This window comes from Penicillium soppii (assembly GCF_028829465.1).
Source record: "Penicillium soppii strain IBT 18220 chromosome Unknown utg000004l, whole genome shotgun sequence".
Lineage (NCBI taxonomy): Eukaryota > Fungi > Ascomycota > Eurotiomycetes > Eurotiales > Aspergillaceae > Penicillium > Penicillium soppii.
The window spans coordinates 3,858,603-3,881,530 of NW_026643234.1; the positions used below are offsets into that span (position 1 = coordinate 3,858,603).

At 48.9% G+C, this 22,928-nt stretch overlaps 6 protein-coding genes across 6 annotated transcripts; 3 read left to right on the forward strand and 3 right to left on the reverse strand.

Annotated features, from left to right (window-relative positions):
• Nucleotides 1–1,277: 1,277 nt before the first annotated feature.
• Nucleotides 1,278–3,121, reverse strand: nde1 (nuclear distribution protein NudE; the record flags this gene model as incomplete). Its single annotated transcript, XM_057240406.1, has 2 exons — nt 1,278–2,825; nt 2,885–3,121. 2 exons carry the CDS (start codon nt 3,119–3,121, stop codon nt 1,278–1,280), a joined length of 1,785 nt encoding a protein of 594 aa, XP_057099701.1.
• Nucleotides 3,122–4,052: 931 nt separating this feature from the next.
• Nucleotides 4,053–5,413, forward strand: N7529_004880 (cysteine hydrolase family protein; the record flags this gene model as incomplete). The annotated part of the gene is made up of 4 exons (XM_057240407.1): nt 4,053–4,162; nt 4,228–4,652; nt 4,703–4,834; nt 4,890–5,413. 4 exons carry the CDS (start codon nt 4,053–4,055, stop codon nt 5,411–5,413), a joined length of 1,191 nt encoding a protein of 396 aa, XP_057099702.1.
• A 467-nt stretch (nt 5,414–5,880) lies between these two features.
• N7529_004881 (TRAPP subunit TRS20) lies at nt 5,881–6,590 on the reverse strand (the record flags this gene model as incomplete). Its single annotated transcript, XM_057240408.1, has 2 exons — nt 5,881–6,247; nt 6,400–6,590. The coding sequence occupies 2 exons, from the start codon at nt 6,588–6,590 to the stop codon at nt 5,881–5,883; spliced, it is 558 nt and encodes a 185-aa protein (XP_057099703.1).
• Nucleotides 6,591–7,217: 627 nt separating this feature from the next.
• N7529_004882 (splicing regulator NSRP1-like domain-containing protein) lies at nt 7,218–8,540 on the forward strand (the record flags this gene model as incomplete). The annotated part of the gene is made up of 1 exon (XM_057240409.1): nt 7,218–8,540. One exon carries the CDS (start codon nt 7,218–7,220, stop codon nt 8,538–8,540), a length of 1,323 nt encoding a protein of 440 aa, XP_057099704.1.
• Nucleotides 8,541–8,937: 397 nt separating this feature from the next.
• Nucleotides 8,938–9,557, forward strand: N7529_004883 (40S ribosomal eS30 domain-containing protein; the record flags this gene model as incomplete). Its single annotated transcript, XM_057240410.1, has 3 exons — nt 8,938–9,111; nt 9,208–9,312; nt 9,432–9,557. Coding segments are annotated over 3 exons (303 nt in total), but the record flags the coding sequence as incomplete, so codon positions are not given.
• Nucleotides 9,558–13,507: 3,950 nt separating this feature from the next.
• On the reverse strand, nt 13,508–21,331 carry N7529_004884 (uncharacterized protein; the record flags this gene model as incomplete). Its single annotated transcript, XM_057240411.1, has 3 exons — nt 13,508–18,555; nt 18,605–19,211; nt 19,271–21,331. 3 exons carry the CDS (start codon nt 21,329–21,331, stop codon nt 13,508–13,510), a joined length of 7,716 nt encoding a protein of 2,571 aa, XP_057099706.1.
• Nucleotides 21,332–22,928: the final 1,597 nt, after the last annotated feature.

A 22,928-nucleotide genomic window follows, 5' to 3' on the forward strand; every position in this document is an offset into this window, starting at 1 on the left:
TAGCCACGAAGCAAAGAAAAGGGTTGCACTTACCGGGAACCACCAAGACCCGAGAATAAGATATATAAAATAAATATGTATAGAACAAAAAAAAAAGAGAGAGAGAGAAACCGAAGAGTTCCAGAGGAATGCAAGTCCAATAAGTTCAAAAAAAATTGATGAGAAGATGATTTTCTGGAGTCCCACCAAGGTGGAGATCCTCCCAACTGGACGTTGGTGATTCCCTCACAGTTGGTCCAAAGTACCCCTGCATAGTCAACAGTATGGAACGGTACCTTCCAGGCCCAGGAACACTTCCCAACTCCCTCGACTTTGTTGGGCCGGTTCCACTACAATTTGTGCCCACCACTTCTGCCACTTTCGATGTTAATTTTTTTTTTCCTTTTTTTTCTTTATTGAAATACTGTCGTTTAACTGATATGTTTGAAAATGGTATTACAGTTATGTGTGAATGATAATGGATGTTGTTTAATTGTAAATTTGTACGGAGTAAATATATAATATTTGTACGGAGTATAGAAATCATTATCCCCACGCCCCTCGGTCCCCGACTCGGAGATTCTTCTCCTTGCTTTTCCAATTTTGGTGAGTCGGGGTTCGGACTAGGCTTTCGGAGGCTTTGCTTTCTATTCTAGATCTGATGTTACCGTGACCTTTCCTAGCTTTGTGGTTGGCCATAAGGCTTAGTATATACAATATAGTCATAATCTTTATGCGAACTATAGTTAGAGATAAATTAATAAACTCCACGTCATTGACCCGAGAATCATGGCGTTTATAGTACGGAGTACGCTATTCCAATTTGGCCGATGTGCATGATTCAACATCAACATTCCAGATCGTTCCCTTGACAAGCACCAATCATTTCCCGGCTTAACCCCAGAACCCCAACTCAACCCATTCTTGGGGCCAACCAGCGCAAGCCAATGGATTTGATCAACTACCAAAACAAAATTAAAAACTTAATTGGAGCATAAACATCGTGGGTATTATTGAATAATGAACGAAAAGACGAGCTGAGACACAGCTTAGGACGCCCCCAGAACCCACCGGGGGCCGCATTGAATGGACCAGGCCTGGCTGGTAGATCAATCAGCATGTGCAAGTCTATACACGAGGCGTTGTATCCGGGATTGGGTCCGGAGGGTGCACCCTTTGTAGATGCAGTCGAACACGGTCAAATAGGTAAAACAGCCTTGAAAGAAAGCAAACACACAAGGCACAGAACCACTCAACCCCCATGGAAATACCATAACTATCAACGAAAAGCACTGGAATCAGAATGTTTCCCCCAGGTCACTGACTTGGGGCTTCCGGTTTGGTGGCGGCATGGTACCGGGTCCGATGCTAGTCTTGAAGCTTCGCGGTGCTGGAATTCCACTGGTGGTTCGCTTCTTCACTCCGGGGGTGGAGCCTGCCGCAACAACAGAGGGCCGTCGAATATGAGTATCGCGGGGGACACGGGACGTTGTCGGTGTCGAGATTTCGATGTCCTTGTCACTGTCCTCATCGATGAGACACATTCCAGCAATATTGGGGAGCTGACCAGCGTGGTTGCTGAGAGACGACCGAGGCCGGCGGCCTTCTGTCATCGGGTTTGTCGAGTAATGGCCCAGTGGCGTTTTGGCGCCTGGGCGGCTCGATCGGCTTTCGGGTCGACCATTCACGGGTACACCAGAATGAACACTTTTACTGAAAGAGCTACGGCTGGAGAAGCTGGTTCGGCTGCTTGGGCGACTCTCGCCTGTTCGTCCAAATGACTGGCGACCTTGTGGGGTATAAGATGGAGTGCCTTCGCTGTCCCGTACAGACGAGCCCAGACTGCTGTTACTCAGTCGCTTGCGAGAGTTTCTGCGGACTGTGATCGATGAGGGGACAGGGCTGTCACCAGTCACAGAGCCGGAGCGCGGTGAGCCAAGAGAGGAGGTGTCAGACGGGGCGGGTAAGCGTGACTTGGCTGATTGAACGCGTTCTTCGAGTTTTTGCATCTTGCCAATCAAGCCGCGGATCTGGAACAATGATCCAGACTTCGGGAGCCCTGGTGGCCGCGATGTATTCATTCTCGTCAAGCTGTTGCGAGACGAGATCGACATAGAAGGGGTGGGGCGGCCATTGCCATTGCTGTAGGCGCCATTGCTATAAGCAAGAGAAGGGGTTCGGGAGTGAGTGGTGCGTGGCTGAGTCCGAGCGTGGAGGGTGCGAGAGTTCACCGGCTCCGCGCCAGCAGCTCTCTGCCGGGGGAAACTGGGTGTAGTGTGTGCGTTGATCGATTTGCGCATGTTCACAGACGATTCGGAGATAGGGGGCGAAGGCGGGGTGGCAGCCGCAGACGCAAGGGATGGTTTGGCGGGCGGTGTGGCAAAGACTGGGGAAGATGTAGCGGTGCCAGGAGAGCGATCAAAGATCTCCAAATTCTGAGGGGTGGACGGGCTGCGGTGGTACAGAGGAGTGGGCTTGCGACGACGGAAGCCGTGACCCTCGGCGTTCCGAAGTTTCTCTTGAACGATTTCAGCCTCGATCTTCAGGTCGGACAGCTCATCGCGCAGGCGCTGATTGTCAATCCGTAGCTGCTCCCTTTCTTGCTCCCCATTCCTGATTTCTTCTTCCAACAAGACCCCGCGCTCGATTCCGATGTTGTATTTGGACTCCATGTCCTCCAGGGACGAGGTGGTGTTTCGGGCTTGTCGCTCGTAGTCATCGTTGGCAACTTCGATATCTCGCAACCTTAGCTGCAAGGTACGGTTTGCGTCTCGCAGAGTGGTGATCTCCTTCTGCAAATTATTTTGCGCAGTGTTGGCTTCGGTCTTAGACTGCTTGTATTTTGTCTGCCGGTGCCCATGTCAGCGTCCGCACGAATGTAGGCAATGAGCATAATCTGGTGTACCTTCCACTCTTCGACCTCGTATCGCATTGTGTCAAGCTTTTCCTTCAGTTGCCGCTCCCGCTTTTCCGAGGCTTCGATGTCCTTCTCCATCTCCGTCTCCAGCTCCCGGCTGGAGGACTGGAAGTCCGCAAGCTCTGCCTCGAGAGATTCATACTGGGCTTTGTAATGTGCCAATTCATCTCTGTAAGAACTGCTCGTATGCTTCCGCTCGGAAGGAGGCTCGTCGACGGCCGGCATCTTCGAGTGTTGGGCAGCCAGACCGGTCGCAAAGGGGATGTCTGGACGACGGGCGTCGTCCAAAATTGGCCGATGTTACTAGAGACAAATCACCAGGCTGTCTTGCCCTGCAGATCGCGCCAGCCCCTCTCAAAGACTCATATGTTACGTGGTGGCCCGATGTCAACAACCGTGCGTTGATAAGAGCCCCTCGCCGAGGCGGTGACGCAAGGGATTGATCGTGGTAGTCGGCAGCGTGTTCCTCCACAAAGAGAGTGCAGAATAGTTGAGGGATGCACAACAAAGTATGCAAAATTGACTTACCTTCGACCCGCCTCTCTTGTCGCGAAAGCGGGTTAGATTAGATCGGGCTGGGAGAAACCGATGTTGTTGTTTCGGTCGTCAGGGGCGGGATACGCTAGTCTACATTTGGAAGATCTGGGTTGAGCCACCCACCGCTCTTTTGGCGCCTGGGGCATAAACTCCTGCCTCAGATATCAGGTGCTCAGGCATTCAATCCGAGCCTAAGCCTCATTGGAAGCTGGACGTGACCTCGGGATCGACCCTCAGCCCGTAATCTGGATTCATCAGTCCCCAGTCTCCAGTTTCTGGGTCCGTAGGGCAATCAAGTCGGAGCGGTAAGTGGCTTTATTTACTTTTCAATTTTCATTGTAAGCCCTTCATGGAAACTTACAACATCCAAAATCATGTGTTTGTTGTCTCCAGACACCACTCTAGGGGCTATGCCCACGCACACGCTTCATAAGATCGTTGATCGCCTTGTTTGCTTCCACGCACTTGTTTACCCCCGACTCTTTCCAAGCTTCATCTATCTCTAGTTTTGGGGCGCATAGATTGGACGTGGGAACATGGTCTGACAAATATGCTCACAGCTATTTCTACTCTGATTGAGCACTCTCTGTGAGGCCAAGGCCTATCTCGATCTATCCACATGGCTGACTCAACGGATCTCAACCTGGACGATGCGCCCAGTGACCTTCAAGACATTCCGGAGCTGGCAATGCAATTGGTGCCCCCTCCAGAAGGTACATACCCTGACAAGTAAGCTGATACCCCACCGCCCTTTGCTTGATAGGGCCAATATCAACAAATTATCTATGAACTAGAAACACTCTTCTCACTGCGGTTCAAGACCATGGAAAGGAACATGGCTATAATGTGGTGGTCAAGTCTTCAAGTACGCCTACCGAGAAGAAACCTGGCCGTACTGCCAAGATTTGGCTGCGCTGTGATCGTGGCGGGCACTATCGGCCGCGCAATGGCTTGACCGAGGAGACACGAAAGCGCCGTAGAACATCGCGTTTGATGGACTGTCCTTTTATGCTTGTCGCCGCTGGGTCTCCGGGTATCTGGAGCCTGACGGTTTTGAATGCCACGCACAATCATGGCCCCATCATCGAAAAGCCACGCCAAGTGCCTCACCACAAAGTGCGCAAGGGCCAGATTCCAGCCCTTCCATATGATTGGCCGCATGATGCAACATTTACCAAGTACACCACTGCTCTAGTGATCATTGACATGCAAAAAGACTGTAAGCATACAAAACCTACTGTCTGAGCATGCAAACTAATGCACCTCTAGTCTGTTTGCCCGAGGGATACCTAGGATACCAGGGCTATGATATTTCTGGCACACGGGCCTTGATTCCTCGTCTGCAGAAATTGCTAAAAGCTTTCCGCGATGCGGAATTCCCAGTATACCACACTCGCGAGGGTATGCATACACTCATATACGAGCCCTACATATGTAATCCACTAATTCCTTATAGGCCACCGCCCCGATCTGTCCACTCTTTCCAGTCGTGAGGCATATCGGTCTCGCAACAATGCTTCGGGCCTGGGAATTGGCTCCACTGGTCCCATGGGCCGCCTACTCATTCGCGGCGAACCAGGCCACGACACCATTGATGAATTGTATCCCACAGAAAATGAGCCAGTAATCGACAAACCCGGCCGCGGTGCATTTGCACATACTGACTTTGAGCTTCTTCTGCGCAACAAAGGAATCAAGAATCTCGTCCTAGCAGGTGTGACGACCGATGTGTGCGTCTCGACCACCATGCGCGAGGCCAATGACCGTGGTTTCGACTGTGTTCTTTTAGACGACGGTAGTGCAGCCGCTGAACCATCACTACATATTGGCACGGTTGAGTCAGTCAAGATGGAAGGCGGTATCTTTGGATCTGTTGCCAAATTGGAAGATGTCATCCAAGCACTCGACAATTCCGTCAAAGCCGCCCACGCACTCAAAAACGCCAATGTGAAGAAGCTGGCTCCTCAGATTACAATCTAGGTTTTTGCTCATTATTTTCGCGAATTGGCTTGGGCCCTGGGCTGAACGGATATCTTTGGCGTTGCGGGCTGGAGTAATCTCCTTACTTTCGAGAGGCTGCAGAGGCATTCTTGTTGCTTTTTCGAATCCATCTTTAGCAGGTTTAGCATTGGGATTCTGGATTCTAGTCGATACCAGATCGATTCATATTTGCCAGCCTTTCCAGGCTCAGAAACGCTGCTTTCATCGAGACCTCAATTGGTAAATGATATTGGAAATCATCTAGTGTCATGAATACACTTGCTCGTTACATAAAACTCCAGTAGATATTTGGCTCAGTCATAGACATGACACCTTTATAGTTCTTATTATGTAGGCCAAGTCCCGGTAATGCGATAGAAACAAAGTATCAAGCCCCCCAAGATAGAATACATGCCCACAAACGCCGCGCTTATGAACCAAAGCGAAGACAACCTTGGAAGACCAAATTAAAGCCACTTCTTCCCAGCAGCCGTGACCCGTGTTCTGAAAACTGGGCTTTTAATCTCCATTCCCTGCTTGTAGAATGGATTCATTGCTGTCTTGACGTAGTTCTCGTAGACCTCGTTCATGAATTGACGCACGGCCTCCTCTGTCTGCGGGGAGGTCGGGTTTGCGGCGATAGAGCTTGATGACGCACGTGTAGTTGAACCTGCTGTTCCAAGCAGGGAGGAGGATCCGAGACCGCTGCCGGTGCTGGTTGAAGAGGGGAGATGCGGGGGTTGGTGCAGTAGGAGGAAACGGGCACCACTGGGGGTCAAGAAGGCTGTGATGTATGCCGCTGCGGGAGGGTAGGTATCGATGTGCTTCAGGTACCTTTATCATTATATTAGCTTTGGCAACAGTTTCGATTGGTCATTGGATGTGAGATAAGTTCCGTGCGGGTGGATGTCTCCTGGTAGCTCGCAGGGCCTTTGCGTCATGTTTCAGGGGCCATGTGTGGATACGAGATATGTTTGTATACTAACATTGATCCATTTGTCCATTGCGCTTCTTCCAGAATGTCCAAGCTCGAGTGTATGATAAATTGGTTCATGTACTGTGCTGTCTCTGGAAAGCGGAAACGAGCAATGCCATCGCCACCGCCTTTGGACGTGCCAAACGCAATGTTGAATAGAGGTGTATCAGTCGGTGATAATATAGTGAAATAATAAGACATTTTGGGCTGATTACGATAATCAGGGTAGAGATGGGAAGACGAGGACATCGGGGGCTATTTACTAGCGGCCGATGATCACGTGGCTGATAAGAAAGTGTGGCTAGTGGCTTGTGGCTTGTTCGGTGAATATGGCACCCACGTATGAGCTTTTGTGTGGTAAATTTGTTTGTTGAAAGATAAGTTACAGATTGTAATGCTCTTGGCTTGAGCAGTCGTCCCAGATTACTGATGTCTCAGCAGTTTCAAAACTTTTGAGTATCAACATATTGTCATGCGTTGTGCACGGATGATTATATATTGTTGAACCGAAATATCAATGACAGCTATTGTAATAGCCACCGACATGTTGTTTCCAGAGCGTACTTGATTGGGTCTTATTAGGTATAGACCTTGTGATATAAGAGCGAAATATTCCAATTTCATCAACGTTTATTGAAGGTTTGTATACTTCGAAATGATCATTCCCCGCAAAAGCCAGACCACGTGACCTACTGATAGACTGTTGCTTTATCGCGCCCTATCGCTGTCGCAACTTTTTGACTTCAACATCTAGCCCAAGACAATCGTGTCGCTGCTATTCATCTCCATCCCCAATTTAAGCATTACCCGATAAACATAAATTTTGCTATGCCGATGAATCTTAGTCTCGGGAACAAAAAGCCCGCAGCACCGAAACCGAGAAATCCTCTCGGACAGAAGAGAAAGAACATTTTTGACGATGGCTCTGGCGACGAGGACGAGTCGAACGAACATGGAGCAATTGAGCTTTCTACAATTGGAGGCTTAAAAGAACCTGTACCGATGACGAAACCGCAAAGTGCAGGTCCGCCGCCGAAACGCAAGATGCAATTCGGAAGTGCTGCCAAACCCTCGATCAAACCACTCAACAAAAACTCGTTGTTTGCTGATGACGAGGACGAAGATGAGGAAAAGGAAAAAAAGCAGCAGGGCGAAATGCACTTGGGGCTTAATAAGGCAAAGTCGAACAAGCCGACCGCGCCTGGCCAAGATTTCACTAATTTGTCAGCAATGCACAGCAGCAAGAAGCATGCAAAGCAAGCCGAAGAAATCGATCCCTCGATCTACTCATACGATGCTGTATACGATAGCTTGCACGCCAAAACTGCCAAGTCCTCGGTGAATACCAAGAGCGAAACGCCGAAGTATATGCAGAACTTGTTACAGAGTGCAGAAATCCGGAAAAGGGATCAACTCCGAGCGAAGGATCGTCAGCTTGCCAAGGAACGTGAAGCTGAAGGTGACGAATTTGGCGACAAGGAGAAGTTTGTCACGGCTGCATACAAGGCGCAACAAGAAGAACTGCGCAAGGCCGAGGAAGAGGAGGCACGGCGCGAAAAGGAGGAGGAAGAGCGAAGAAAGAAGAGTGGCAACTCCGGCATGATTGGATTTTACCGAGACGTGCTTTCTCGAGGCGAAGAACAGCACGAAGAGGCTGTCAAAGCTGCCGAAGAAGCTGCTCGTCGCGTAAAAGCAGGAGAGCTTCCAGAAGCAGAAGAGAGAAAAGATGAGGATGAGAAGACAGAGGCCCAGAAGGCCGAGGATCTTAACTCTCATGGCGCTCGTGTTGCTGTCAACGACGAGGGTCAAATTGTCGACAAGCGCCAGCTGTTGTCTGCAGGATTGAACGTCGCACCAAAACCGAAATCCCAACAACCTGCACCCAAAGCAGTTCCACGGCCTGCTGCTCGCCCAGCCGGCGGTCACCAAAATGCACGTGCTGCCCAGAGAGCTCGACAGACCGACATGGTTGCGAGCCAATACGAGGAGCGTGCCCGACAAGAAGAGGAAGCCGAGGCTGCGAAACAGAAGGAGATTGCGGAGAAAAGTCGCACCCGCAAGACCGAGGGAGAGGTCTCCAGCGCAAAGGAGCGGTACCTGGCAAGAAAGAAGGAACGCGAAGAAGCTGCTGCGAAGGCAAGGGGGTCATGAATATACACTTAAGAGCGAGTTGGACTTGTTACAACTACGGAATCTTGTAATTATAATGCATAGCGCTGGAAGAGGATTGTACTATATGTAGAAATGATATCAGAGGGTATACACCCAGGGTCACCTCCGATTTTTGAGTCGTATGGCTAAAGAAGCCGTATGTTGTTGTAATATTTTGTAGATACCTCTTATTTTGTGGCTTCCGTGAATATATCTTCTTTCTTCTCACCCATCGATTGATATCAATACCAAACCTCGTCGAAACAATTTTACATCGTAAGAATACGTTGTAGTGAACTTATACCTCGGTGAAATCATTGCCAAGACCCTTAACGCCGGATTACCTCACCACAGTCACATGACCCCACAATGGCTGAGTTAATCCGGAATCCGAAGGCACTCGCTAAGCCGCCCCACACAGGTCGCACTCCCAATTTTGCACTCAATCGAGACTCAAGAATCGCTTCACACACCACTTCAATCTCCCGTTCATCAACGTCAATCATCCAACATGGGTAAGGTTCACGGCTCTCTCGCCCGTGCCGGTAAGGTCAAGGCTGCTACTCCTAAGGTGAGTTATCTTCGAAATTCAACAAACGCCACTCGATACACGGTCGCAGTGGCCCTCCATCCGAACCACCTTTTTTAACGATGATTCTGCATCCAGGTCGAGCCCCAGGAGAAGAAGAAGAACCCCAAGGGTCGCGCCTACAAGCGTGTGCTTTACACCCGCCGTTTCGTCAACGTGACCATGACCGGTGGCAAGCGCAAGGTACATACCGACTGACTCACACCCCACGCACAACCGAACATAAAATACTTGCGACACCTATGCTGCAATCACCACCATCAAAAGTGAAGGATAGAAGGCTGACTAGTCGCCATTTACAGATGAACCCCAACCCCGGTCAATAAATTATTCAAGTCGTTAAAACAACCACCTGAGCCGCGATCGGCTAGTCGAGTTCTACGATAAAAATCTTCGCATTGCCACGACACGACCACGGCCCAAACGAATGATAGCACACCAGATACGGCTGGTACTTGTACGGATGATATCACGCTTCTTCGTCTTCACTTGAATTTTTTTTGCTGGTAACGGATGGTTTATTTGGAGGTTGAATCGCGGAAATGGATGAATACCCATGGCGGTCTGAGGATGGAAAGCTGTGTCTAGATGTGAGCTGTCTACGGACAGTCGCAGGCTAGACCAGAGTCACTTTTCGACTCTTTACATAGGCTCCATGAATTGCATTTCCAATCCAGAAATGGACTCTGCTTCTCTTTCGACGTTTTCTCGATACATGGTCTGGAGTTGAGACTGGATCTGAGCATGAATTTGGCTCGAGTTTCATGTGCAAGTTGTAGATCTGATTCGGCAAGCTGACAGTATCAAGGCCGTGGTTAGTTTGATATCTTGATACTGGAGATATTGTGATCTAGATTCTCGGGCCCCTCAAGATTGTATTTGCGAACTGGCCGAACGTTTCCCTATGCGCCTTAGGGCTTACTAGTAACCATAATCAGCACGCCTCCCTTAGTTTGATTGAATCTTGTCTAGAAGTGTGCTTCTGCATTCACATGGAGCCAATAATTTGCGTACAGGAAGGGCCTAGTTCTTTGTTGAGTTTCATAATGGATCAGGATACCATAATTATATCTTTGATGGACACCATTTTCAGCCTTCTTGACAGTTATCATATCATTCATAAAACAGTACAATATGAATGGTATGGAGTAATTTGCGTTGGCAATGGATATCAGCAGAGCATCTTGAAAGACAGGCTCGTTGTATAGCGGGTAGGGTTTGTAGAGCTATGCATCATTTTCGTCACAATTATCTTTGAACTTGAAACCCTTGCCCTGAATTCCAACTATTACCAAGACAGATTTTGCGTCTGGGAGATCATTCACCGTCAAATACCAGAAGGTCGTTACTTTGCTTGCCAACCGACCTGCTCTTGTCTATTATAGAAAGCCTGGAACAGCATGGCTGCCTCTATTCAAGATAAAACCCTCACAGATTTCTCGTCTAGTCAGATGCAGGCTATCAACTTGGTCTAGCGATGGTTTTGAGATAATCGTGAGCCTTTCTTTTCATATATTTCTTATGTGGAAGCTCGAACCTCGTAATAATTTACATACTTAGCGTACCTTAGCTGCTTGTGTTTGACAATATTTCTGAACTGGCCAACATACAAGACAACATCCCTGCTAGCGATATTGGATCGATAGTCATCACTCCAAAATCCCGCGAAATCGCTACACAGTCCTGCGAGATTGATAGTATGAGCCCTCTGGGACTCTCAGTAGACGGCTTGTCTATGGATGATGGGGGACATCTTCTGAGATCCATAGTATGACAGGAGGACCCGTAAAACTTGCCAGAGCGAATCTCTACCGAGGTAGGAGGCATGCCACTGGCCGTAGCCCAAATTGGAGATCATACCAACGAGTTTGAGCTATTATACAAGCAATTTCTAGACATTTACCGTCAAAATAAGAATGTCCATGATACAATAAACTAGGAGTCACAGCCTCGCATTACGACAAGACTTTGCAATTGGTGTTCGACACTGCACTTGACCACCTAGACGACATTGCATCTTACCGGCGAGAGCATGGAGCTCGCAATTTGATCAATTGCCTTTCTTTTTTCAGCCCCGAAGGTGTTTTGAGAGATTCCTTTGTCGCAGCACACAATATTCCCGGGTTGGAGTTCTTGTTAAAGAATGTTATCTCCTGGTAGGTCGGTCATTCTCGCTTGTATTGACCAGAAAAGTGCGAAGCTAATACGAAGAATCTCGCTAATTTGACTCATTGAACAATTAGACGCCCCGTCCTGGGAGCTCAGCTGATCGAACGGTGCTTGGTACCGACAGGGTGCCGGGCCAGGCACTGCGCCGAGCCTCTCGAACCACAAAATCTGCTACAGCCAGATCTAGAATTACATGAACGAGCGGGGGTTTTTGGAGGACGCTTTTACCGTGCTCAAGACAGCCGAGCGAGTCTAAACACCATCCTGGATTCAAATGATCCGGATTCCACTCGCACATTTGATGGCCTCCTTCGAGCTCAATTTTGGATGTTCCATGCAATTTCAAGGACTGGAGCACAAGAAGCAGATATCGGCCCTGCGACAGAAATTTGTGGACTCTTTGTCGTTAGGTCGTGAGTCCACTATTTACCACTAACTGTTTTTCTAGCAAGTGGTAATTCAATAAAAAAGATTATCATTTCGACAATAGCGCTCGTAGATCTCTGCCCTAGAAACTTGACCATGATGTGGTCTCTGGATCTGGCAAATTGTGCTGATATTGGTAATGAACAACCCCTATTGGACATAGCTGTGCAAGAAGTAGGTATATTCTCCCGTAAGGGAAAGCCATGGGTAGAGATTGAACAGATGATATATTTTGCGTCTAGCTGATCCGCAAAAGCGCAAAAGCCATTTCATCTCAATAAGTTACTTTCGGGTATGCAATCGATGATTGGAGAACCTGTAAGCCCTGTCAACACGTAGCCCATATTATAGCTAAGAATGAAACACTTCATATTCTCTTAGCCCAAAGAATTAGACATACAAACACGTGATGGGTTCCGCCTGCCTTAATTTTGGGTGGATACCCGGCGGGTGATAGTGGATACGGAGTCAGTTAGGTCCAATGAGGATCGAGTACTAAGCTTAGACCAAGTGCTGTATCTGTAAACCGACGACAACAAGGAAAACGATGTAGATGTGATGGAGATATTGGGAAGAAATATGAATGATTGAAAAAGCAGAGAAATGGATGAATGGATCAGAGCATGAATCGAACGTGCGACTCTGCCGAACTGGAAGTCTTGCAGGGGACCTTCCTTCCTATTTTAATGTTCTGAATAGCCTCAACTTCTACTCAGAAGGGAAGTGCCCCATGATCTTTGAAATGATTAAACAATCTATTGGATCGCTTGATTTGCTTAAAAATGATAATAGTAGACCTTCAATCCTTGAAAAAGAACTTACTCCAATCTGAAGTATGTATGATGCCCAGGGAGCGAGATATCCGTATTTCAAGATACCAAAGTACAATCATGTAAAGTAATGGCGCTATAAATCTCAAGTTCAGAGGATGCATTTCAACCAACCCCCTCCGGTGGTCTATTGGTCAAGGTGGCCTTTCTTCCAGTAGTATCACCGCCTCCTGGGGCCTTGTCGTCTGAAGCCGCATCGCGAGACAGCCACACATAGGTAAGCCCTGCGCGTCTGGTTCGCTCCGCGTTATTAGCAGGGAGACCGTGGTCGGAGTTGGCGGAGGGCGGCAAGCACCCTCAGGGGGAGGAGAGTCTGCGAAAGCCACTCTCCTGAGTCCATACCGGTCTGGATTTATGGGGACCTCTTTTTTATATTTTTTATCATGATGCTATTCGCAGTACTTGATGTTCTCTTTTATCCTGTTTTTCCCTTCCCAAATTTGCATACCGTTCTCTATCTTGACCTCTTCCCTGTTGATCTGTATACTTTCATTTTCTGTTGCTCTTTTTCCATAATGACTTTAGCGATCAAAGCCTTGGATTACATCGAGTCAACTCTCTTCACTCCCAGGGTTAGTCTCCCTCAATATCAGGAAGGACAAGACAGGCTTGAATATTTGTTTCTTGCTTATGATTATTTTGTCTTGAAACACGGACACTTTTGATGGTATGGACTTTTTATCCTAGTGTATGCAATCAATTCTACGTGCTGACCTTGAGACAGGTCCATTAGGAAAGTTATTAATGCCAAGCTAATGCCATCTAACCAAAGGGTAGGTCTCAGGTTGTACTCCGCATTCAAATTCCCGTGGGAAAATCGGAGCCTCTGAGGACAGCCGAGAAAGTTATTGAAATTGATGACATTGAACTAACTAACGTATTATGGACAAGTACAAATTGGTCCTTCACATATTTTCAAAATCCAACAACGCCGGCGTACTTCACGTCAAAATTTACAGGGCCTGCACAGAGATACGTCTCGGGGCTCCATTTCCGTGCAATCCACCTCCACTCGACTCGCGGAGATGATTATGGTGGGCTTGACCCTCTTCCTCCAAATCCTCAACATCTAAGCTAAACCGTCTGGGCTTAGACCAGACACCGAATTGCTCACCACCATTCGCCTCCCCAATGTTCTTGATCTGATCAGACTGCACACCAAAGCGATCAGTCAACGACTGGAACAGATCTTCATGCGCGGACGCCCTGTTCGAGCTTTGACTCGCACCGAGGCGGGCTTGGGCCCGTCGCAGCAACTCCATGTGCTGAGAAGCGGTGTCAGCAGCACGCTCGTGACCCTTCGCCTCCGAATCGCCGAGCAAGTCATATAAGATTCCCTCGTGCAGAGTCGCCGCAGACTGGTGGTTATCCGAGGCCGTGAATAATCCAGAGAGGAGCTTGGTCATCTCCAAAGTGACGGGATCACAGCTTCCCCAGACCTGTCGCAGATTGTAGCAAATGTCACGGCACAACTGGATGGCAGAATCAACGTTGCCACGACAGAAGCGGGTTTCAACCAGGCGTCGGCCAATCCAGACGACTACATCCGGGGTCCAGGTGCGCTGGACAATGCGGGAGGTCCAGAGTTGAGTCAGTATACTTTCTAGTTCGTCAAACATCTCGTACTCGCCCAGGAGGGTGATGATGTCGTTCAAGTCGCCGAAAGGTAGGTCGACCATTTCTGTGCCGATGGACTTTGAGGATGCCATAATATCCTGCAGAAGCAGCTTTGACTTCACTGACATCTCAAGGTAGGTCTTTTCATCGGTGCACTTGGTCGCCTTGTGTCCGCTCAAGTACAGGCAGATCTGGGTGGCATTCTTGATGCTGTCGTAATTGTTCAGTCCATCGGTCAGATGCATGAATGAGTGCAGAACGCCGGTCAGAATGGTGGCATCTTGGAATCTGTTCGAGTTGCACAGTTCCCGGACTAGGATGGTAGACGTCTTGAGTATGTTTGCAGTATAGTTCTCATGGTGAACCTCGCGCAGACAAATTTGGTAGAATTGTTGTACAACTTCCTTGTCCGAAACACTGGTGGCAGACAGGTTGGAGCAGAAATATTCGTACAACTTGTCTCTGGTGTCATTTGCAGCGCGTGTTCGCTTCTGATCAGACTGTAACGTGTACAAGATGTGGCCAGAAATAAGAGTGGGAATAAAGTCGTGACCCGAGAGATTCTTTGAGAAGGCTTGGTAGTTTTCCATCTCGCGAGACATCTCTTTCATGATTTGGTCGTAGCTAGCCCGTCTGCCGAAGACCTCCTCAAAGGCAGCCACAAATACAGCATCACGACGATCACCCAAGGCCATAGCCGAGGGTTCAGAGCTATAGACCACACGTTGACGGAGCTCATCGAGGATATCGTTGCCGCCTTCAATGAAGCCACACTCGAGGTAGATACTTGCGATTCTGCGGGCCCAGTCACCAATCATGTCAGGGTCCCCACCAGCATGCAATACGTCTGTGGAGTAGATGTGGAGAAGAGCATTACCCTGCTGGACAGAGGTAGTGGTACCCTGTCGAGAATGGGCAAGGGCCAGCTCGCGCAGCCAAGAAAGAGTTGTAGTGGAGAAGTATCCCTGCGTGTTCTTGGCCAGCTGGAACTCTTCCGTGTACAGGGCTCGAGCTTCGCTGGTAGAGTCATGCTTACGAACAAACAGCTGCGCAAGTTTATGCTTGAGGGTGATAGGCAATGGCGCAGTCATTTGATCCAGACTCTTCGATGACTGAGCAGGATCAACCCACTCGCTCGTCTGCAGTGGAATCTTGTACAACGAGATAGCTTGGTCCATGTATAAGTCGTTGGACTCGCAGAGCTCAGCAAATAGCAAAGTAGCATTCAGCGTCTTCTGGCTAGTCTTGCCATGCACATGGCGGCATGTCGCGACATAGTCAGAGGCCACCTGCCATCGCTCAGAGAAGGCAGATGGCTTCCTAGTTGTCAGAATAGACATGTAGCCCATGTAGGTCTTCTCGAGCATTCTGTCCAGAAGGGTGTGGTCATAAGACTCTTCCTTGTTGTCTTCGACCACCAAGGTTGGCCAAAGGGCTCGGTAGACTTCCAAAGCAGAATCCCATTGCATCTCCTTCTCGTAGAGACCAACCAGTGCAATTGCGGCTTCGATACCCTCTGGTGCAATGGTCTTCTCCTGTGATGTAGCCCGGAAGATGCGCTGATAGGCACTCTTAGCCTCACCATTCATCTCTAGGCGAGTCGCCAAAGCAGCCTCGAGATACATATTATCGATGGTATGCTTGTGACTCTCCCCGATGCGAGATGCCAAGAAGCTGCTGACAGTATGGAGCAGAGCCAGCGCCTTTGTAAACTGGTAAGAAGTCTCGTAGAATTCCACCACGGCCTTGGCGACGGCTAGCACAGATGGAACAGGGACCCTGTCGGAAGCGAGCAAGGATCCAAACGCGTTCTCATAAACCGTCGTGGCCTGCTCCAAATGCAATCTGCGGAAGTGGCTGTAAGCCAAGACCAAAGCAAGATCTGCTGCTGGAGGCGCAAGTTCGTGTGAAAAGCTTTTGTGAGACTTGGGCTGCTCGACAGTCGGCCAGATATGCTGCAAAACAGCCATCGCGCATTCACTGGCCTGTGCAAAGTCTCCCTCGCGCACGTAGATGCTAGAGAGATTGTGACACATGATCAGTGTAGTGACCGTCATGTTGTTCGCACTAGCTGAGATCACATCCAATAACTCAACCAGCAACCTGCGATCTTGAATGGTGAGCGACGATGCGTCTTCGATTGAGACAGCATTTGCCATGCTTTGGGCAATGGAGAGTGCTAGAGCAGTAGACTCCTCAGAATATTCCTGGTGGGTTTCCTTGTAATAGCGCCACATCAGGACCGACAAAGACCGATCGAGACTGTACAAGTTCATTTCACGGGTCTCAGCCTTGAGAAGAGACACACGCTGCATCATCTCCTGGGAATGAATACCGGTCACCTCAAGATCAGCGACCAGTTCACGAATGATGATCTCGGCCTCATCGATTCGGCCCTGACGACGGAGGAACTGATAATACACAAGCGCAACATTAGCTTTCTTGTCCATCATATCGACAGAATCAATATCGCGCGAGTTTAGTCCAGCCCAGAGGCTTGAAAGCACTGTCTGAGCCTGAGCCGTGTCACCCTGCTTCTCGTACATCTGCGCCATGTATAGGGTGTAGGAGATGCGGCGCTCATCCGTGACTTCCATAGTGCGAACAACATTGTCATATTTGGTTCTGGCAATATCGCGGCTCATTTCATCGCTGCCAGTTGTGGAGAACCGGGCCGTCAAGAAATCGGCAGTTTCCGATGACTGGTGCGAGTTTGTTCCGTACTTCTGGAGAACCTGCTGGTAGAAGTGCTTCGAGATGAGGAGGGCCGAGTTGTTGTCCCCACGAGACTTGTAGATGCTGACAATCATTCCGAGGTACTTCAGACGGTGATTGAAATCGACACCGGTGATCTCGGAATCAGTCAGGATCAGGTACTTCATGATGTCCTCCTGTTGAGTAGTCATCGAGCCTCGTTCGGAGAACGACTGGGTCATCATCTCGGAACATGTCAGTGTGATGGGGTGCGACTGTCCAAGAAGCTCCTGGCTCAGCTTCCATGCTTCGTAACAGTGCTCATCGGCGTGGTTGGCATGCGCTAACTTGGACACACGTGCGCTTAGTACCAGGCTCTCTAACAATGCAAGAGACTTTTCGCCGAGAATCAATCGGCGGATGTCACTTGCCAGTCGGTAAAGCTCAACAACGCTAGACCGAGTGAATTGAGATTCGCGGCAGGTCAATTCCAGACGAGCAAATAAAACGGTTGCAGGCATAAGTTTCTTGAAATTTGAGGTGAATTGGAACTCTCCTTCATCGCTGACTAGAGGAGAAGACAGGAGGTGCGAGAGCCAATAGCGCGCAGTGTATTCCAGAATGACATACTTATCAAAGAGATGGTTGCGTTCCTCCATGCTCAACTTGTCAAGAGAGATATCAACTTCCTCGCGCACGCTGAGCTGCACATCAGACAGGCACCTGGTGAGTAGGTCGTAGTGCGCATCTTTCAGGCTGAGCTCAGACTTTTCTCCAGTCGATACGCCGGTAGACTTAGCTTGTTTGATGACATGGTCACGAATGCAAGTATGGGCAAAGGATACTACACCATCGCGGGTCATAACCAGAGGGCTCAGTGCGTTGAGAATCTCGTAGCTTCCCTTCAACTCAGTAGATGAGTAGCTGGGGCCCTTGGGATCCACATTCAACAAATGCTCGATCTCATCAACTAGAAGTGGTCTCTCGGCTGCTGCAAGCCAGGAAACAATGTTGATAGCACCCTGTTGGCTGAAGTCGAGGCTCTGGGAATGGAAATTGAGAAGCTCGGGCATTGACTGCGGCAAGCTCTGCACAGCCGAAACAGCCTGGGCCAGAGTCTTCTGCTGTTTGGCATATGCCACTGCCATTTCGGCCCAACTGAAAGAGCCTTGAGAGCGGCCCACAATGGCAGATACAGCTGCTTTGAGCTGATTGCCTTTGTGGGTGTCAAAGCTAGCATCAGATGCAAGCAATTTGTTGACATAGGCTGTCAGATCAGTCTTAGTTTGCGAGGACTGAATGATAAATTGCTGAATGCCCTTGGAAGTGGACTTTGCGCTGAGAGGCCGGGTGAAAGCAATCATCTTGGATCCGGCATTCTGTTCAGATAAGATACTGCAGAAGTGATCAAGGCAAGCGCGGGCATCGGCATCGCCACCCTTAATTTGGTCGACTCCATCAACCACGAACATGTACTGAATGTTTGAAGCCAGACCAGCGCGAATACCCCTCCACAGTGATTCCTCAACTGCATCTTCTCCAGCTCCATCGATTGCTCCTTGGGCTGCCTTGGCGACTTCAACGAGAACTGCCTCCTGGGTGACTTTATCACTGACGGAGTGGTCCAACATTTGGTGCAAGACACCCTTCAGGATGCGCAGGGGCAGTGTTGCGACAGGAATATCAGCGCCTGAATTTATTAGCGGGTGTTCTGGCGACGACAGATTAACATAACTCACGGATAGTGTATGGAATGACATTCCAGCTATCATGTTCAGCGGACTCTTGCAATCTTTCGACGGTCCATTGAGCCATGGCACTCTTTCCAGATCCAGGACCGCCCGAAATCAGCATAGCTGGAGAGCTGGAGACAGTGAAATCATAGAGCGTGTTGTTGAACCACTCAAATGATCCTTCAGCAAGCGAGTGAGCTCGCGAGTCTAGGATGAACTGCAGGGGGCGGTCCTGTACTCCAAGGAATTGACGCAGACTCCCAAGTTCAGGCGAAGAATAGATCAAGGGGCTATTCGCCACAATCTTTGATGTATGAGTGTCGACAACAGTATTCCAGTGAGTCGAGAAGCGCCTGGCGTAGGTAACAAAGGCCGCGTCAACGTTTCGACCGATGACTTGATCAGACTCTTTGCTTTTGAAGCCCTCAACACAGCTGGTGGTGGTGCTGCAAACCATCTCAAGCAGATCGGCGAAGACTGCAGCAACCTCTGGCTGGAGCTCAGGAGAAGACTTGTATGCAGTGTCGTACTGCAAAAGCAAATGAACCCCGACAGCAACACGACCATACCGGCCAAAGACACTCTCAAACACGTCAGTGTTGTCCATGTCAGACTGATCAAGAGGTTAGCATCCAAGGTGAGGGGTTCTGTATACAAAGATTTTTTACTGACCTCTAGGAGAAGAATCGAGAATCCCCAAATGAGTGTTGCAGCCTCATTGGCAGCAGGCGCGAAAGCCCCAACGGACTCGCGGAGCGCATCAACAGCGTAGGCTAGTCTGGAAGCCCATCTGAGACTACAGTCAAGTCTGCTGCCATCACGAGGCATCCAGCGAAGACGTTCAGAAGCAACGGCATCGAAGAAAGCATCGACGCTGGGGCTTCGCTTACTGATCTCACTGGATGACAAGCCCAGCTGCGTCTTGCACTTCTGAGACACAGCCTGAACTTTCTCCTGGAGAACAGTGAGTTTGTAACCACCACTGCTGAGCTGTCGGACAGTGCGCTTGGTAGTAACACCATTCACAACGGTGGATTTGGAACCACCAGTGCCAGACATATTGCTGAAGTCACTTTTTCTGGTGGCATCAGATGCACTGACTTGTCGAGTTCCTCCACCAGTCATGCCTGCTTGTTTCGACACACCCTTGCTGTTGTTAAGCACGCCGACGGCGCCGCCCTGTTGGAGTTCTGCGCTAGCGAGGCCTGCTGGACTCGATCCATTGAGACCAGTGCCAGTGGTATCATATCTGCTACCTTGCTGAGGTCCTCGGATCCCTCCACCAACAAGGGTTGGTTCATTTGATCCACCTGCGCTTGTGGGGTAGAAGGCCTTGTTTGCCTGGCTGGGAGCAGTGGAGCGAAGACCACCCGGTTCGTTGAGTCCGCTGGGGGTGGAATTGCCTGTGCTAGTCATACTTCCAGAAAGATTGTCTTGTCCGCCTACACGGCCATATCCACCCGCAACAGCAGCGACCCCGCTCTTGGGACTAGTGGACGCGAGATCTTGACCTCTTGCTGCGCCGGTCCCGGCACTTGACGGTGCCTTTGTCGTCAGATTTCGAGGAGTAGATTTCTTCTCAGTGACTCCCTTGCTCGCCCCATAGCCTCCCGCAATAGCGGCGGCGGCGGCAGCGCCTTCGCCTACTTGCTGGGAGGTCTGAGAGCCTTGCTTGTCGAGATGCGCTTTGTCAAGATGGTATTTGCCGGAATTGTCTTGTTCCGCAGCTTTCTTGGAGAGGCCTTTGGCGGCAGCGCCTCCGCCTACTTGCTGGGAGGTCTGAGAGCCTTGCTTGTCGAGATGCGCTTTGTCAAGATGGTATTTGCCGAGATTTTCTTTTTCCGCAGCTTTCTTGGAGAGGCCTTTGGCGCCAGTTCCATCATCGAAGACGTCTGAGCCGATGTTTTCCTGATCATGCAGCTCATTCTCTATGAAACTGTCGCTGTAACCACCTTCAGCAATGGCACCTCCAGTCTTGTTGCTCTTGTCTGTATCAACTCCCGCAAAGGCAACATTGGAAGCGCCTTTCTGGTCGATGTTTTCTTCGGTGTTTTCTTTGGCGTTGTTGGCATCGTCGTTCTTTCCTCCTGACGAGATGTCTTTACTTTGAACACCTCTTTGCATAATGGTTTCTCTGCCGGTTTTGTTGTGGAAATTCTTTTCTTGGAAAGTGCCAGGTTCGGTGATGGGACCTTTTTTGATATCGTAATTGGGTTCAAGGACTCCAGCTGCCACACTGCCCCTGCGGTCTCTCTTCTCTGTTGCGGCATCCTTCGATTTCTGCGCAGACTTTTCATCCTTTGCGTCGGTTTCTTGCTTCTCATTGCCGGTGTCTCGCTGCTCTGCATTTGATGCCCCAGTCGAGGTATATCCGGTAGTATCTTGGCCAATTCCTCCTTTGCTGATTTGATGGCCTGTTTCTTGAACACTTTTGTGGCTGAAATCTTCCTTCACTCCAGTGCTGCCCGAGGCGCCGCCAGCATCGCCTTGGCTCACTGATTCTTTGGTTGATTGCCCTTTGGTGATGATATCTTTGGCCCCGCTGAAGTTTCCATGGCTGACCTCGTCCCGAATTGATGAACTTCTGTTGAGGATGTCGTTGGACTTGCCTCCCTGGCTAGGAGCATCTTTACTTCCTTGACTCAGAGACAGTCTCTTGCTCAGTCTCTTGGCAAACCCAAGATTCTCGGTCTGTTCGGCTTCCGGCTTGGTGGTCATTTCTTCGGCGGACATATTGATGTGTCTTTGTAATTTGTTGATGTAAAGCAATGTATTAACAATAGGTTGGTCATAAAATTAAAATAAGTCAAATAATATTGTCGTATAGTCGTTGTAGTTCAGATATCATGAATATAGGATATTGAAAATGAACACATATTAGAATGAAAGAAGCTGAATATAACACCAGGAACTTTTTCCTGCCTAGCTAGATAGTCATTGCATCATAAAATCACCTCGGGCTTGTCCGAAGAGTGTGCACCTTAAGAAGTGGGCACAACCAAAGAAGATGGCGTATGAGAAAGCAGCCTTCACACTGTTTATCTGAACCAAAGCATGCTCTTACTTGGAAACCAAGTCCTGGAAGATAATTCAAGAAAATGAGGAAGTTTCCGATGTCATACACAGCACAGTGTTGAAAGTCGATGATGCCCAACCGCGTGGAGGGGACGGGATTGGTGGACCTGCGGAGTGTCCATTCTAGCTGGGGGAACTTCGTTGTAGATTTTCTAATTCGTTAAGATGTATCTCACCACTATATACTCACCATGAAAATGGGGCTAAGAAGAGACTGTAAAAGCTATTAAGTTAAAGGTGAAAAAGACATGCAGAAAGCGTTTAGGCAGATGACAGTAGAGTCATATTCAACAGGGCCAGACTTTCTAGATAGATGGGATTTCCTCAAAGTATGAGCCTACTGTGCTACTATTAGAATGCGGCTGCCATAATGGTAGTCCCCGTTTATCCTTGATCTTGGTGTAAGCATCAGTCGTCACATTGATTTTATAATATCAAATCGTTGTCCTCTTCAAAAAGGACCAAACGATGTCATTGCGTTCTGTGGGGTAGAGCCATCGAGTTAAAGCTCCCATCAAACTCAATGGTCTTAATTGAATTTCCAATGACGTATAGACATGAATATATATGCTCATGTGCCCGAGATCGAGCAAGTGGGTCCGTTGATAACCCTAATTCAACTCGACCCGTGAAAGTTCTAACATTGGACATTCAATCATTTTTAATGAACTCCGGATGATCCGGTATGTGGTGAGGTCACTTCAATTTCTCACGTTGGATGATCCAAGGCGGGAACATCCGCCGTTTACAATATTGCATGTCATGATATCGAGTTTGCGAGAACCGGGACGTCATGTTTCCCCAGAGCATCTCTCGTAAGCACAATTTACGGAATATAGTTGCTCAATTGGTCAAATGTCACCTAAGACAGAACGAAGAGAGAAGTAATCTAGACGATAAAATCTGCAGGGTGAAAGGAGACTACCTGTAAGATGGGACCAACCAGAATTAATCTAGCTGAAAGAAACTAAATAAGTATCAACCAGGCAGAGCGACGAGCTACTGACCAATTAGCAGACAAGGATCAGTCCTCAGTCTGTCTCGAATTGGTGTTCATTCTCCGGAGATATGCTGTTTGAATTTGTACGTTCTTACTAGATGAGCTGGCCAAGAAGGAAACATTTATGATTTTGATTCATTGTCTGCAACAATTATGTACGGTCTAGAACACTCAATAATGTAACTCCCTTGGCGAGCATGTGCAGCATTTTTTTCATAAAAATATATCAAAACAAGTCCCAGTGATGTATCTATA